Source organism: Stegostoma tigrinum, chromosome 18 (assembly GCF_030684315.1).
Source record: "Stegostoma tigrinum isolate sSteTig4 chromosome 18, sSteTig4.hap1, whole genome shotgun sequence".
Classification (NCBI taxonomy): Eukaryota; Metazoa; Chordata; class Chondrichthyes; order Orectolobiformes; family Stegostomatidae; genus Stegostoma; species Stegostoma tigrinum.
In genome coordinates, this window is record NC_081371.1 from 22,181,745 (window position 1) to 22,196,839 (window position 15,095).

The 15,095-nt window shown below is 38.9% G+C and overlaps 1 protein-coding gene across 9 annotated transcripts in view; it reads right to left on the bottom strand.

The window, feature by feature from the left end:
* Positions 1-15,095, bottom strand: part of LOC125460896 (voltage-dependent calcium channel subunit alpha-2/delta-4-like) — a 403,518-nt gene that overhangs the window by 332,275 nt on the left and 56,148 nt on the right. For all 9 annotated transcript variants that reach the window (XM_059652381.1, XM_059652382.1, XM_059652384.1 and 6 more), the window contains 3 exons: positions 10,639-10,698; positions 3,151-3,313; positions 1,585-1,716 (listed from right to left, as the gene is read on the bottom strand). In XM_059652381.1, coding sequence (XP_059508364.1) covers positions 1,585-1,716; positions 3,151-3,313; positions 10,639-10,698 — 355 coding nt within the window. The remainder of the gene's footprint in view (positions 1-1,584; positions 1,717-3,150; positions 3,314-10,638; positions 10,699-15,095) is intronic.

Sequence of the window (15,095 nt, forward strand, 5' to 3'; positions counted from 1 at the left end):
AGGGTTCCTGATCAAATGGGTCAATGGGCTAAAAAATGGTAGATGGAGTTCAATCTGGATAAATGCGAGGTATTGCATTTTAGTACAACAAACAGGTTGGAACATAGGCAATTAATGGTAGCAACTTGGGTAGTGTGATAGAGCAGAGTGAACTAGGGGTTGAGATACATTATTCTTTTAAGTTATAGACAGGGTGGTGTAAAAGGCATTTAGCATGCCTGCCTTCATTGCACAGTCCTTTGAGTATGGGAGTTGGGATGTCATTTGAGGTTGTACAGGACATTGGTGAGACCTCTTCTGGAATGCTATGTCTAGTTCTGGTCACCCAGTTATGGAAGGAGATTATTTATCTGGACAGGGTTCAGAAGATATTTACCAGGATGTTGCCAGGTACAGAGGTTTGAGTTATAAACAAAGGCTGGGATTTGTTGTTCATTCGAGCATAGGACAAAGAGAGGTGATCTTATAGAAGTTTATAAAATCATAAAGGGTATAGATAGGGTTAATAGCAGAATGGGGGATTTCAAAACTAGAGGGCACATTTTTAAGGTGAGAGGAGAGAAATTTAAAAAAGACATGAGGGACAATTTTTTTTTACAGAGGGTCACTTGCATGTGGAATGAACCTCCTGAGGAAGTAGAGGATGTGGGCGCAACCTCAACATTTAAAAGATATTTGAATAAGTACGTGGATACGGAAGATTTGGAGAGATGTGGGCCAGAAGCAGGCAGGAGGGACTAGTTTAGTTTGGAATTATGTTGGGCGTGGACTGGTTAGACAGAAGAGTATCTTTCCATGCTGTATTTTGGAAAGAATGGATTTAGATCAAGTTGGTCCCAAACAATTGTTCCTTAACGTTGACGACAGGCTTCCAACTCATTAACAATTTTTGAACATACCCATCAGTTTTCTTCCATTTCTTGTCCCATCAGCTTCCTTATCTGAATTCCCCCCAAAACAGAACTTGCTGTCCAGCTCTGACCTGTGCCTTTCCCCTTGACATGGTTGCAGGTTATTCATTTCCCACATCTCAACACTTGTAGATGCCATCTCTGTGCATCCTGTAAATTATGCAGGGTTAGTATTTGAGCTGGAGGCTGTCAGTATAGACTCATAACAGTCTGTCATCATCAGGCTGTCTTCTGCCTGACCATCTAATCGTTTTTAGGTATCAATTAATCTGTCATTATCAAAATTAAATTGATTAACTAAGTAAAAGAAACAAAATGGAATGCTACGGGGCAAAGTTAGGAGAGAATATCTAGCTGAATCTTTATTGCAGAGTGCCACCATATATACAATGATCAAATGGCCCCTCACTCTGTGCTTTAACATAATACCATTCTCTATGATTCACACCTAGAGATTCAAAACTGTCACCAGCAATCTCTCTGGCATCTTCTGAGATTTCTACCATTAAATCTTTCTGGATTCCAGAGTTGTTAAATACCAACACATATATAATTTGTAAGATGTGAAATGAGGGTCATTGCATATAAACCCAAATTCTCCATTCCTTTGTTTACAAAGTAATTCATTCAAAAATGTTAATATCGGTTCTCTGTTGAATTTTGATGTGTGTACCTGGATAAAGTCTAAAGAATCCCGTGGAACTTCCAAAATATTGCCAGGTGAGAGTTGGATCTTGACCAAAGTTGTCAGAAAAGATTGTGTTTAATGCTTCTGACCAGTACGCTCCATTCAAAATATCAGGATCTGTGGAAAGGGTAAGTGGTAAGAGATGTGCACTTTATCACATGGCATTACTAAATCGTTCAGATTGGATTTTTTATGACTATCCTGTGACATAAGATGCTACTGTTACTGGAGCTATGCAAAGTAAAGATGTTTGTTCCTTAAACGAAGTGTGACGGATTTCAGTTAGCCTTCACTCTATTCAAAACTCCATCTTATAACTCATGAGAATTGCTGAAATTACGCCAGTGGTACAGGAATGTTAATCAGATCAGTGACATTTTCCATCTAATCTGTACCATTTTAATAAATTGTGCTTTAAATGTATTAATTGTGGAATCACTTTGCTCATTTAAAAATAAAGGATCGAGCCCTATAAAATTTGGAGTATGGACAATACACATATTATACAGAAACTTATCATTAATTTCCAAAGTATACAGAATGTGTATATTCGGCTAATGTTTCTACTTAAGTACTGATGATTCCTTGTATCAGAAATTATTGCTCTTATGTGTTGGTTACACAATTTATTCAACATATATCTTATCTCCAGTGAGAAATTTGGTTCATTTAAACTTTGTGTCAAATATTTGACTAGTCAGTGGATTGGATTTTGATATCCAGATGTTTCACAAACAGTGAATGAATTTGAATCACGGTAACCAGTCCAGAAATTCAAAGCAAATCAATAAATGTTTTCTGACAGAGACCACCTTGGGTACTTAAAACCTCATGATAACCAAGAAGCAGTATCAGTTCACACTATCACTATATTTGGTCATTTCAGCTAGACTGCTGAGAAAACATTCCACTCATCCATTTCAGAAAGGTTGTTGCATCATGAAGATAAGAACTGATGTAGTGCAGATGTCCTGTCACTAGATGACAGTAATACATTTATGAAATATACATTTGTGAAAAATCTTGATGTTGCTCAGATGGTTTTTGGGAGGAAAGATAATTAAACTGCACGGAGTTTTACTTAAAATAATAAAATTGAAATTGACGAATGGATTACCGACAGCTTGAACATATTTTGAAGTTTTAATTATTATGCTGATTTCATGTTAGAATCAAGGTAGAAATTGGGTTTGGCCCATTTACAGTCTCAGATTAGGCTCTTAGAAAGTGAGTTGGATGCTGAAGGTCCAAGCTTCTTGTGAAAATGGGCCTTCAGTCTCAACATTAACTTCAGAAAACAGGGCATCTAAAGGCTATTCTACCTTGCATTCTTTCCACTTTGTATTGGCTGAAATGCCAATAGCATTTTTCAAGTAGATTCTGGCATTGGGAGAGGAAGAGGAAAGATGGCAAACATGGGATAGTTGCCAGCATCAGGAGGGCAGGAGAGCCGGGAAGACAGTAAATGATAAAAAGAAAACGACAAATTCATTAACACCTGAAATTAGAAATGGCAAGTAACATGCTAAGGAACAAACTTGTTTACCTTACCTTTATTATACACATTAGTTGGGACTTGTATGTTACTGAGTGAGGTGTTCACAGGCAAATTGTTGAAATGTTCATTTACTTCCAAAATAAACTCATTTCCAAGCTCCACATAATTCCCATTTTTATCTCTCTCATTGATCAGCACAGAATTATAATAATCAAACTGCAGGAAGTAGAAGAAATTATTGTTAATGCAAACCAGTGGATAATGTGTTGCCGTTGTTTCACCATTCAGCCGGAAACAGCTACATTTGGAACCCATTCAATAATTCTAGTTGCTGGATCTTGATCAGAAGCAAGAGTTTGGATAATCTTTCTCCTTATCAACTCAATGTTCTGAGGGAACATGGAGTATCTCAATCGATTCACTGTAGATTATACATTGAAATTTGGCTTGTATGTAACTCACCTGTGCAATTGATAAAACATTTCATTTTTGTATATGAGCAATAATATCCCCATGATATGCAGAGTTTTGACAAACCAAAGATAGGGTATGCAGTCAGTGACAGAAGTGAAAAAATGTCATAGGACACAAGATTCTTGAAGGTCTTCAAAGCTGAAAGATTGAATTTAAACTGAGGTGGAAGGGTTTTTCCTGTTTGCTAAGAGTTGGTAAGAGTCCCTCAACACCTTTTTCCTGGAAGATACATAAAATTAAGTATCACACAGGTGCCTAACCCAACAGTAATTGGCCTATGCACTCTAGTTTTGGACTCTCTCACCCCAGGGAAAAGACCTTATCTATTTGCCCTATCCATGTCCCTCATGATTTATAAATCTCTAAGGTCGTCCCTCAACCTCTGATGTTCCAGGGAAAACAGCCCCAGCCTATTCAACCTCTTGCTGTAGCTGAAACCCTCCAACCCTAGCAACATCATTGTAAATCTTTTCTGAACTCTTTCAAGTTTCACAACATCCTTCCTACAACAGAGAGACCAGAATTGAATGCAGTATTCCAAAAGTGGCCTAACCAATGTCCTGTACAGCTTCAACATGACCTCCCAATTCCTATTCTCAATGTACTGATCAATAAAGGCAAGCATACCAAACTTCTCCACTATCCTATCTATCTGCAACTCCTCTTTCAAGGAACTATGAACCTGCACTCCAAGGACTCTTTGTTCAGCAACACTCACCTGTACTTTGCTGTTGAGTGTATATGTCCTGCCCTGATTTGCCTTTCCAGAACGCAGCACCTCACATTTATCTAAATTAAACTCCATCTGCCACTCCTTGGTCCATTGGTCCATCTGATCAAGATGCCATTGTACTCTGAGGCAACCTTCTTTGCTTTCCACTGGTGTTCATGAATCTGTGAAATTGTTTACCACAGAGGGTTACGAAGGCCGAGTCAATAAGCATTTCAAGGCCAAGACAGGGAGATTTTTGATCAATAAGGGAATCAAGGGTTATGCAAAAAAGCTGGAAAGTGGAGTTGTGTTTTATCAGATCAGCCAAGACTTCATCAAAAAACAGAGCAGATTTGACGGGCTAAATGACTAACATTGCTTTTATATCTTACGGTCTTTATCCTGGGAATAGTCTGAAATTAAACCAGTCTGTGCTGCTTGGCCTGCTGTGTTCATCCAGCCTCACATTTTATTATCTTGGAATTCTCCAGCATCTGCAGTTCCCATTATCTCTGTTCACAACCTTTGTCTCACATTTGATTCAGAGATGAGCTCATATTCATGCCATCATCTGGACTGCTCATTTTCAGCTCCACAACATTGCTCAATTTCAACCCTGGCCTCAATTCATCTGCTGCCGAAACTTCAAACACTTTTATTCTCTGTAGAATCTATCATTCTAATGTACTTCTGGCTGGTCTACCACATTCTACCTTCCATAAACTTGAAGTCATCCAAAATTGTGCTTCTTGTCTTGTCTATTGTCAATCTGTCTATTGGCACAATTCTTGCTGAGCTATATTGGCTCCTTGTCAAGAGAGCCCTTGATATTAAAATTCTCATCCTTATTTTCAAAACAATCCTCAGCTTTATCCTTCCCTAATTCCGCTATCTTACCTATTTGTAGCTTCTTATGTATTCCCAATTATAAGTGTTCCATAGCCAGTGGCTGTCCCTTTGTAATAAACTGTGCTTGCATGTTTAAGGATTGCATGATAAACTACTGTTGTTGGAGCCTATACCACTCAGCCCCCATGCCCCCCACAAACACCACCCCCCTTACCCCGAACACACACAATCACACACACACACACACACACACACACACACACACACACACACACACACACACACACACACACACACACACACACACACACACACACACACACACACACACACACCTTGCAAGTGGAAGATATTCATTCAAGCAAAAACCAGTTATTACAGGGAGAAGGCCAAAGGATCGTCCCTGAATCTGGCCTCAACATGAGAACTCAATTATTTCCTTAATCTTTGGCTCAGATTAGAAGAGAGATCAATGACACGTTCTGATTTTTTGCAGGGAATATACAGCATTTTATAAATTTTCTGCTACAATAATCAAACACAACGTAGTCACTGTCCTTTCCTGTTAACCCATACACCCAATTCTGTGGGAGGCCTAATCAGTGATGGGCATTCCTACAGACAGCCCCAGGTTCCCATGGTCTTATGGCACTTACCAGACATTGTAATCTCTAGGTTTTAAGATCTTGCTAAGCATCCTATTCATTTGCATTGCAAAGCTACTGGCTAAACACCTACGAATCTGTTTCAGGCTTCTTATTTCTAAGGAAGATGTAAATTCTATTCATTATATTACAGGTGCTTTCTTCTTTAAAATTTTGCTGTTCCTCTTATATATCCCACTGTACTAATTATACATGTAAAATACAAAAACAGCTAGTTTTAACTAATTTCTAGGAGGTTATTCTCTATTATACAGTTAGATAATAAAATGTAAAGTTGTACAGCTACTTCAAATGTTAGCACTTTATGATTAGTTGGTTGTGAACCGTGTATCTTGCTCAGGACATAAGGGAAGGCATTTCGCAAGACGAAATAACTTTCACTTCTGCGTTTAAGTACTTCTTCCACCCCTGTTGCTTGTATTAGATTCTGGTTATCAGCTGAAAACTACTTCTATGATTATTTGAATAATCTTTAACAAAAGCCTATTTCTTAATACTGTAAGTAAAAAGTTAATTACTACAAAATATCTTTAGTTGTTGTCTTTGCAGCTGTGGCTCACACCTGGTATTATTCATTTACTGAGACAATCATCCTTTCATTAATGAGGCTGGAATTAATACTTGTCTGTTCTTAGGTATTCTATTATCAAAACAGTCTCAGATGATTGGTAGTAAGGCTCCTTTGCCAACCTTGCAGTAGTCTTGTTCAAAGGTACCACTGCGTTTCACTTAAATTTTGTTTTAACACTTATCGGCTATTGTGTGCTTTTCTACACAGGCAGCTTTGGTGTAAGCAGGTACGGGTCACTTTATATGGACAGGCACAGATCACCCCTAAAACTATCAATTAATGTGTACCTCCTGACAGGACATGATGTATTAGTCTACTGGTTGTGGCTCTGGTTGGAGGTCAGTCATCTCAGCTCCAGGACTTCTTTGTAGGAGTTTCTGAGGATAGTCTCCTCGGCCCAACCATCTTCAGCTGCTTCATCAATGACCTTCCTTCCATTATAAAAGATTAGATGTGGGGATGTTCACTCTTAAATGCACAGTGTTCGGCACATTATGACTTCTCAAATGGTGAAGCAGTCCATATTCAAACACAGCAAGCCTTGGACAATATCTAGGTTTAGGTTGGAAATTGGCAAATAACATTTCATCACACAGGTGCCAGGCAATGATCATGTCCAACAAGAATCTAAGCATCACCTCTTGACATTGAATAGCATTATGATTGTGGAATACTCCTCAAACAATGGCCTGGAGGTCACCATTGATCAGGCACTCAACTGAAATAGCCATGTAATACAATGGCTACAACAGCAGATCAGAGGCTAGGTATCCTGCAGTGAGTAATTCATCTCCTAACTCCCAAAAGCCTGTCCATCGTGTGCAAGGCACAAGTCAGAAGTTTAACAGAATGGTCCCAATTTGCTTGGATGAATGCAGCTCCAACAACATTCAAGGGGCTTGACATCATCCATGACAAAGCTGCCTAGTTGACTGGCACCAAATCCGTAAACCTTCACTCCCATCATCACTGATAGTCTACAAGATGCACTGCAGAAATTCACCAGTGCTCCTCAGACAGCATCTTCCAAGCCTATCTAGAAAGACAAAGGCAGCAGATACATGGGAACACCACCACCTGCAGGTCCCCATCCAAGCCACTCACCAGCCTGACTTGGAAATATATAGCCATTCCTTCAGTTTCACTGGGTCAAAACCCTGGAGCTTTTTCCCTAATGTCATTGACGGTCTGCCTGTAACCAAATGGACTGCAGTGATTCACAGCAGCAGCACAGCACCAATTTCTCAAGAGCAACTAGGGATAGGGAATAAATAGTGTCACATCCAATGGCTACATCCACATGACTTGTTATTCATAGAATCATAGAATCCCTACAACCAGCACACATATCCTTCAGCCCAATAAGTCCACACCAACTCTCAGAGCATCACACTCAGACCCCTCCCAACAATCTACTCATCCCTGAATACTATGGGCAATTTAGCACAGCCAGTCCACCTAGCCTGCACATCCTTGGGCTATGGGAGGAAACTGGACCACCTGGAGGAAACCCCCACAGATACGGGGAGAATATGCAAACTACACGCAGACAGTAACCCGAGGGTGGAAATGAACCAAGGACCCTGGCACAGTGAGGCAGCACTGCTAACCACTGAGCCACCATGCCGCCCCACTGTCCTTGTTATTCAGTCTGAAGCAGCAGCGATAGAGATCAGATGTACAGTACTTGGTTCCCAGTGAACAATCTCTACAAATAGTTTACTTTTCAAATAAAGAAACACGTTGTTGTATCACCAGTTCTTGTGTATGATTTGTACATCTACATCTAAGAGAAGCCTTCAGTTGTCTTGTTCCCAAGATTTGAGGTTCTTCCCTATATCGCTAACTTTGAAAAGAGGCATTGATTTAGTAATTTAAATTACAATTAATTATGTCAAAAAGAAACAGTAACAGTGGCAGGCAGGTGACCTGTTGCAGCGGCATATTTTGGGAAGTCCTAGGCAGTGGAGTGAACAAAGGAAAATAGGTCTCTGTGGCTCAACAATCTTTTGCTCAGGGTTTGAGAGCCAAAGGTTGAGCTGCAGAATATGACACCTGAGGTAGGAAATACACCAGGACACTTTATTCAAGAAAGTGGTTAAGCCTCTTAGGAAAGCGTTTTCTGATTTGGTCTGTGGTCAATCACAGGAGGTACGACAGCAGGTGAGGTGGGTATGGGGACCCAGTAGGTAAAAGGGATAGGGGCTAAACTAAATCTCCAACATTTGAGATTCTTACAGCTTGTATCAGTGAAAAGTCTAGCTGCAGTGTGGATGAGCAAACTGACGAGGACACAATGGTTTAGAAAGTGTCTCAAGTGGTGGAATTTAGGAATGTGGTGATAGCAGGAAACAGTATAGTTAGGGGAGTTTAATACAATTCTCTGCAGCTGAGACAGAGTGCCCAGAGTACTGCATTCTCTACCCAGAGCCAGGTTTCTAAACTTCTGCTCTGAGCTGCAAAGGAACATTTTGGAGCAGGTGTTCATGGTCCATTCAGGCGCCAACAACATAGGTAGAACTCAGAAAGCAGTTATAAGCAGCTGACATGGAATGCGCTGCATTTGATGGAGGAGGTAGTAGAATCAAAGGCCGAAGTCTTCAAAAGAGTAAGGAAGTGGGTGTGCTTTCATGTGACAATAAATTCATCTACCCATTTACCCTGACAATTTTGCATCTTCCAGTCCATGCTCCAGTTTGAATCCAGTAATGAGCACAGTCAGGAAGCCAAATGATGATTGTGATTCCAACTAAGTTATAAACCCTGTTTTACCATGAACAGACAGCATATCTCTTAAGATCTGTCTTCACTTCATTAATTCGCATGGTTTTTAAAATGATGAAACTGTTAACCTCTGAAACTGGATCACCCCGACCTTTGACAATTTTTACAATCATCCTTCAATTTCTGGCAATTCTCAACCCTTCTCCCTTCCTAACAGTTCCTCAAAAAAGGGCCGCAGGAGCCCCCATTCTGCTCAGATCCTAACAGCCCCTGACAATGTTTGCCATGTCCCTCAGACCTGGGCAACAATCACCCTTGTCTATTATTCACTGACATAACTGACCCTTTTGCTCAATTTCACACCCCACACCCATCACAAACAGACAATGCTGATCTCATGGCTCACTGTCCCATTTCAGCCTGAGCAATTCTCACTCCTCCTCCTGCCTGACCCCAACAATACTAATTGTTCTGATGTTAGCTGACAGAGGCAAGGAAGGGTGCTTAGAGAGGGGGTGATGAGCTTTGCTGGAAGGAGAGTGAGAGCTGTTGGGAGCAGAGACAGAGTTGCTGGGTATAGTAGGGTAGTAAACATTGCATTGCACAGGAGTGGTGAGCATTTCTTGAAGGGGAATGGACATTGTCACAGCAGGATGAGCATTACTAAGATAGCTTCTGCATTGTCAGGAAGGAAAGGTGGTGAGCAATGTGGGAGGGGTGGGGAGGGTGGAATGTGCTTTTTCAGAAGAAGACTGAACATTGTCCAGAGAGGGTAGACATTGTCTGAATTAAGGTAAACATTGTCAGCAAATGGGGATGAACATTGTCAGAAGGCAATGGGCATTATCTGGAGGGTTAAGTGTCCATTATCGAGAGACAGGCTGTTCAGTACTGCTTGGATGGTAAGCTGTGTTACAAATGGGGTAGGCATTGTCAGAAGAAGATGAACATTGTTGAGGGGTGCATGTGAACATTGTCTGGAGGATTACTGAACATTGTTGAGGCTGGTTGAACACCGCAGGAATTGGGATGTGGTTAATGTTAGGGAGCCAGGGGCACATTGCAGGCAGCAGGTGAGCATTGCCACGAGGGGAATGAACTGTACTCAGCAGGTCTTACATATACGAGGAAAGGTTCTAAACAAATCGATATAAAAATCAGTGGGAGTACATTGCAAATAATCTTTGTTTAGGGCTAACTGAATAGCAATTTCAATGAGCAAACAGCTATATGATTCTATTATACAAATCTACCCAAGTATTACCTAGGGGCTTAGTTGAGTAGAAATCTTTGCTAAATCTCAGTACCAAATAGCAAACAAGATAAATGGAATTTATCAGTGTAAATTCAGGCTGGATTTAGCAAGAACTGCAGATGCTGGAGTCGGGGACAATACAGTGTGGAGCTGCAGGAACACAGCAGGTCAGGCAGCATCAGAGGAGTAGGAAAGTTAACATTTTGGGTTGAGAACCTTAATGCTGGAGTACTGCTTTTAACACAATTTTAAAATACCCTTTTAGCTCTGGTGCTTGATCAGTACACTCACCTCAAAATTCATATCATACTTGTGATATAAATCAGCTTCTTCAGCAGCATCAACCAATCTCTGCATGGAAACAAAAAGTTCATTGTTGTCTTTATTTTGTATCTATGCTAATCAGCTCCGTATGAGAATGAGAACACAAAATGAAAATAGAAAGTGTGGAGGCAATCAGGTGCTCAAGCACTAAGATAACATGCTCTCTCCAGAGACAATGATTGATTTACAGCATTTGTAGTTTTGCTCTTATCATTTAAAGGCCTAATTTTAACCAAATTAAAGTAACAATTAACTTAAGAAGTGTTGAACCAGATTAAGAATTGGCTTAATCAGGAATAAATAGTTTTGACTGAGTTAATAAAAAGAAATAATAAGAAGAAATGCTGGGATCAGTGGCTACCGTTAACTTTTGGTAAAGATATGATACAAGTAGTGACAAGACACTATCACAATCAGTAGGGTATTGAGTGACACAACAGACTAAAACAGCAAGTTTGTCGCAATTTCTTTGCTCAAAATTCACTAAATAATTCATTTCAGCTAGGTATGTATGAACATATGAAACAAGAGTAGGAGCAGACCACTCAGCTCCTCTTATTTTTAAGCTACAATATTATATACAATACATTCAACTTGAGTGGAAGCCATATCACCCATGACTGGAAGAAATAAGTTTCATCATTAGACTTCAAATCCATAATAAAATACTTACATATCAGCCAGACTATTTAGAATATTTAAACTTCAGCTGAGTGTTGGAAAGTGCAAAAAACATGCACAATTATATCAGCAGCAAGAAGGAATGATCCAGCAACTAACTTGTAAGTAATCATGGATAATGAAATGTGAGGCTGGATGAACACAGCAGGCCCAGCAGCATCTCAGGGGCACAAAAGCTGACGTTTTGGGCCTAGACCCTTCATCAGAGAGCATTTGTAGTTTTGCTCTTATCATTTATCAAACTACAAATGCTCTCTGATGAAGGGTCTATGCCCGAAACGTCAGCTTTTGTGCTCCTGAGATGCTGCTTGGCCTGCTGTGTTCATCCAGCCTCACATTTCATTATCTTGGATTCTCCAGCATCTGCAGTTCCCATTATCACTTGTAAGTAATCATGATTTGTTTAAATATAATGGCAAGAATATCCTGCATTTCTGTTAAGTATTACATAAATGCGAAAGATCAATATAAAAGTGCAGGCTGGAATGTGGGATCTGAATTTGGTATCAAATCAACATCGCCAAATGGTTCACAGTAATTTAGGTATTCATTGTATTTTTGTATCCCAGAGTTTTCACCAATTTTCAGAAAAGGTTTTTGATTAACAAGAAATCATCACAATTGGTTTTCTCCTCACTTTTCTACAGGAAAAGATCAAAAAGTGTTTGAACTCTTCATTACTATTCATTGTTGCTGATAAGTTGGTACGTGGGGCATGCTCAAAGATCAGGATTCAGCCAGCTGTCGTGAATGACCATTAAGGAGATCACTATAACGCTTACTGTCTAGACTATCATATATAAAAGTTTAACAGAAACAACTTTCTTTGATTTATATAGCACCATTAAAGTAGTAAAAGTTCCAATGGCACTTCAGAGAACTGCTGTCAGAACATTTGTCACTAAGTCATAAAAATATAGCAATGTAAGTGACCAAAACTTATTTAAAGAGTAAGATTTTAATAAACATTTTAAGGGATAAGAAAGGAAAATGAAGCAAAGATGTTTGAAGAGAGAATTTCATAGTTTAAGGAGGTACACATTTGCTTGAGGATAGTCTATTATTGTTGTTTATTGTGATGTTTATTTATTGTGATGTTGGCGAGTCTTTCTTTTGTTGAATATCTTTTACTTAAGACATGTGTTGGTGTGGACTGTTATCTTATCTAGAGGATTGTTAAGTCTTCAAAACCTTTAATGGAAGACAACTGAAATAGTAAAAGAAGTAATCTTCTTCTTTTGACTTTATCATGAGATAGATTTAGGTGATTTTTTTTATCAATGTTATCCTTTTGCTCGATTTCTTGGTAGTGGCCCTGGGTGTGCAGTATTGCTATCTTCTCTGAACAGCTATGCTCTCAGGACCAACTACATTGCAAATGCATGAATGGTTTCAGATACTACCAGAGTTTTCAGGAGATTAAACCTGTAAGATTTTTCCAGAGATATGGAAAAAGTAAATGGCTATTTCATTCCAGTGAAATGGATAGTTTCTTCTTTGTTGGTAATGTGAATTAGTTGCTTTATATTGAGATGGATGATTTCAATTGGGGTGTATTTATTTCTGGATTTAGCCAGCATTCACCTGAGAACAGTAAAGTCTTCTTTTTGCTGACATACATCATCTTGGCTGATAATAGAAGTTTTTTGGGTGTTTGAATCCCTTCTCAAATTCCAAGATTTTTGGGGCAAACATGCTTTCATGCCCAGAAGAGACATCTTCTGGCTTTGGATGGCATGCACATTTCTCAAAAACAAGACTGACTATCTTCCCTAGAAATAGCTGTGGTATTTCTTCCAAAGGAGTTATGTCATTATCTAAGCAGACACATTCAAATGAAAGCATTCTGGCTGTCAAAAGCTTTGCTTTTAATGGTGTTTGCTATAAAATATTTAGTTTTTAAGATCTAACCAACATGTTTTTTTCTGTTGTTTAAGGATTTTTTTTCTGGTTTTTGCACATATTTTGAAAGTATCTCACTATCTTGTAAAAGTTAGTTTCATCTGATGGAAGTAGACATTGCTTTTGTTTATGCATTTTTCTTTGCTCTACATCTTGGACAGTAACTCCACTTTGCACTAGTTTGTCATGTGATTGTTTAATGTGTTTGTGCATAAAGATATTGATACATTTGGATGGTCTTCCGAAGTAAATTAATTCTGTTTGCCAAATTTTTCTGGCGACTCCCAAATCTAAGTTTCTAACACAGTCTATATAATTTTTCCAGTGTGTAAACATCCTTTGTTTGTAAAAGATCTGAGAGAGATAAATCAGAAATCCCAAAGACAATCCTATATCAGATTAGTTCTGGTTGTAAAGCCATATATTCACAAGATTCAGGTTATATATGAAGATCACTGATTAAACTGACACCAGGTTCTCCTGGAAACCAACATTTCATTGAATTTTGTTCTTCCCATAATATGATTTGTTCTTAAAGTAGTTGCCAAATACATTTAAGACATTTAACTGTTTTCCTATTCATAAAATGGTCAACCAATAGTCCAAGAATAAACCAGTGTGTTAACTTGATCTGCTTGTGATTTGGTTTGCAGGCCTGAAGAAATTCTATATCTCAAATTGTTTTTCCATGCTGAACTATTTAATTCTCGGTCTAAAGCACTTGTAACCTTGAATCTACCAGGAGCTGTAATAGATATCTCCAATTCTTTGATTAAATTAATCAGCTCATTTTAAATTATGAAAGTTTATTTTTAAAAATTAAATTCTGTTGTACCTTCAGCTCGTCTTCTTTAACTCTGAATTGTGGTTTTGGTTCAATTGTAAAGGAATTTTCAACTTTAAGGTTTTTTTTGAAATAGTAATCTAGTTATAATCACTGAAAAACATAATAAGAAATCTTCATAAATCTTTAAATTGCAATTGGTCAGCTTATACAGTATTATGTTTTTCAGTAATTATAACTAAATGTGGTGGGGGAGGGAGGAGAGTAAATTCAAATCTTATTTGAATTATTTCCTTGAAATTTTAAAATTTGTAAGTTTTTTGACATATCTATTGTATAGCTATATCTTCAATAAAGCTTTAAAATTTATTTTCAAACACTGAAAACAAAAAGAAATTCCGTAAATTGTTATTTCTTCACCAATTTAGATTTTGATGTAACCCGGCAGTTTCCATAACAAATCCACGTAATCTACACATCCCTGAATACCATGGAAAATTTAGCATGGCAAATCCGCCAGCACATCTTTGGAACATGGGAGGAAACCCATGCAGACACAGGGAGAATATGCAAACTCCACACAGACAGTTACCTGAAGACTGGAAGTGAACCCATGAGTTTGCGGCATGGTGGCTTAGTGGTTAGCACTGCTGCCCCACAGTGCCAGAAATACAAATTCAATTCAAGCCTTGGGTGACTGTCTGTGTAGAGTCTGCACATTCTCCCCATGTCTGCATGGGTTTCCTCTGGGTCCTCTGGTTTCCTCCACAGTCCAAAGATGTACAGGCTAGGAGGATTGGCCATGCTAAATTGTCCATAGTGTCCAGTGATGTGTAGGTTAGGTGGATCAGCCATAGGAAACACAGTGATAGGGTAGGGGGTGAGTCTGGGTGGGATGCTTTTCAGAGAGTTGATGTGGACTTGTTGGGCTGAATGGCCTGCTTTCAAACTGTTGACATTCTATAACTAAGATTGAATATTGGCATAATTTTCCACTTCTTCTTGGCATGTTTCCCATATTTCTCACAATCCAGATGATTCATGCCATGCTTACTTC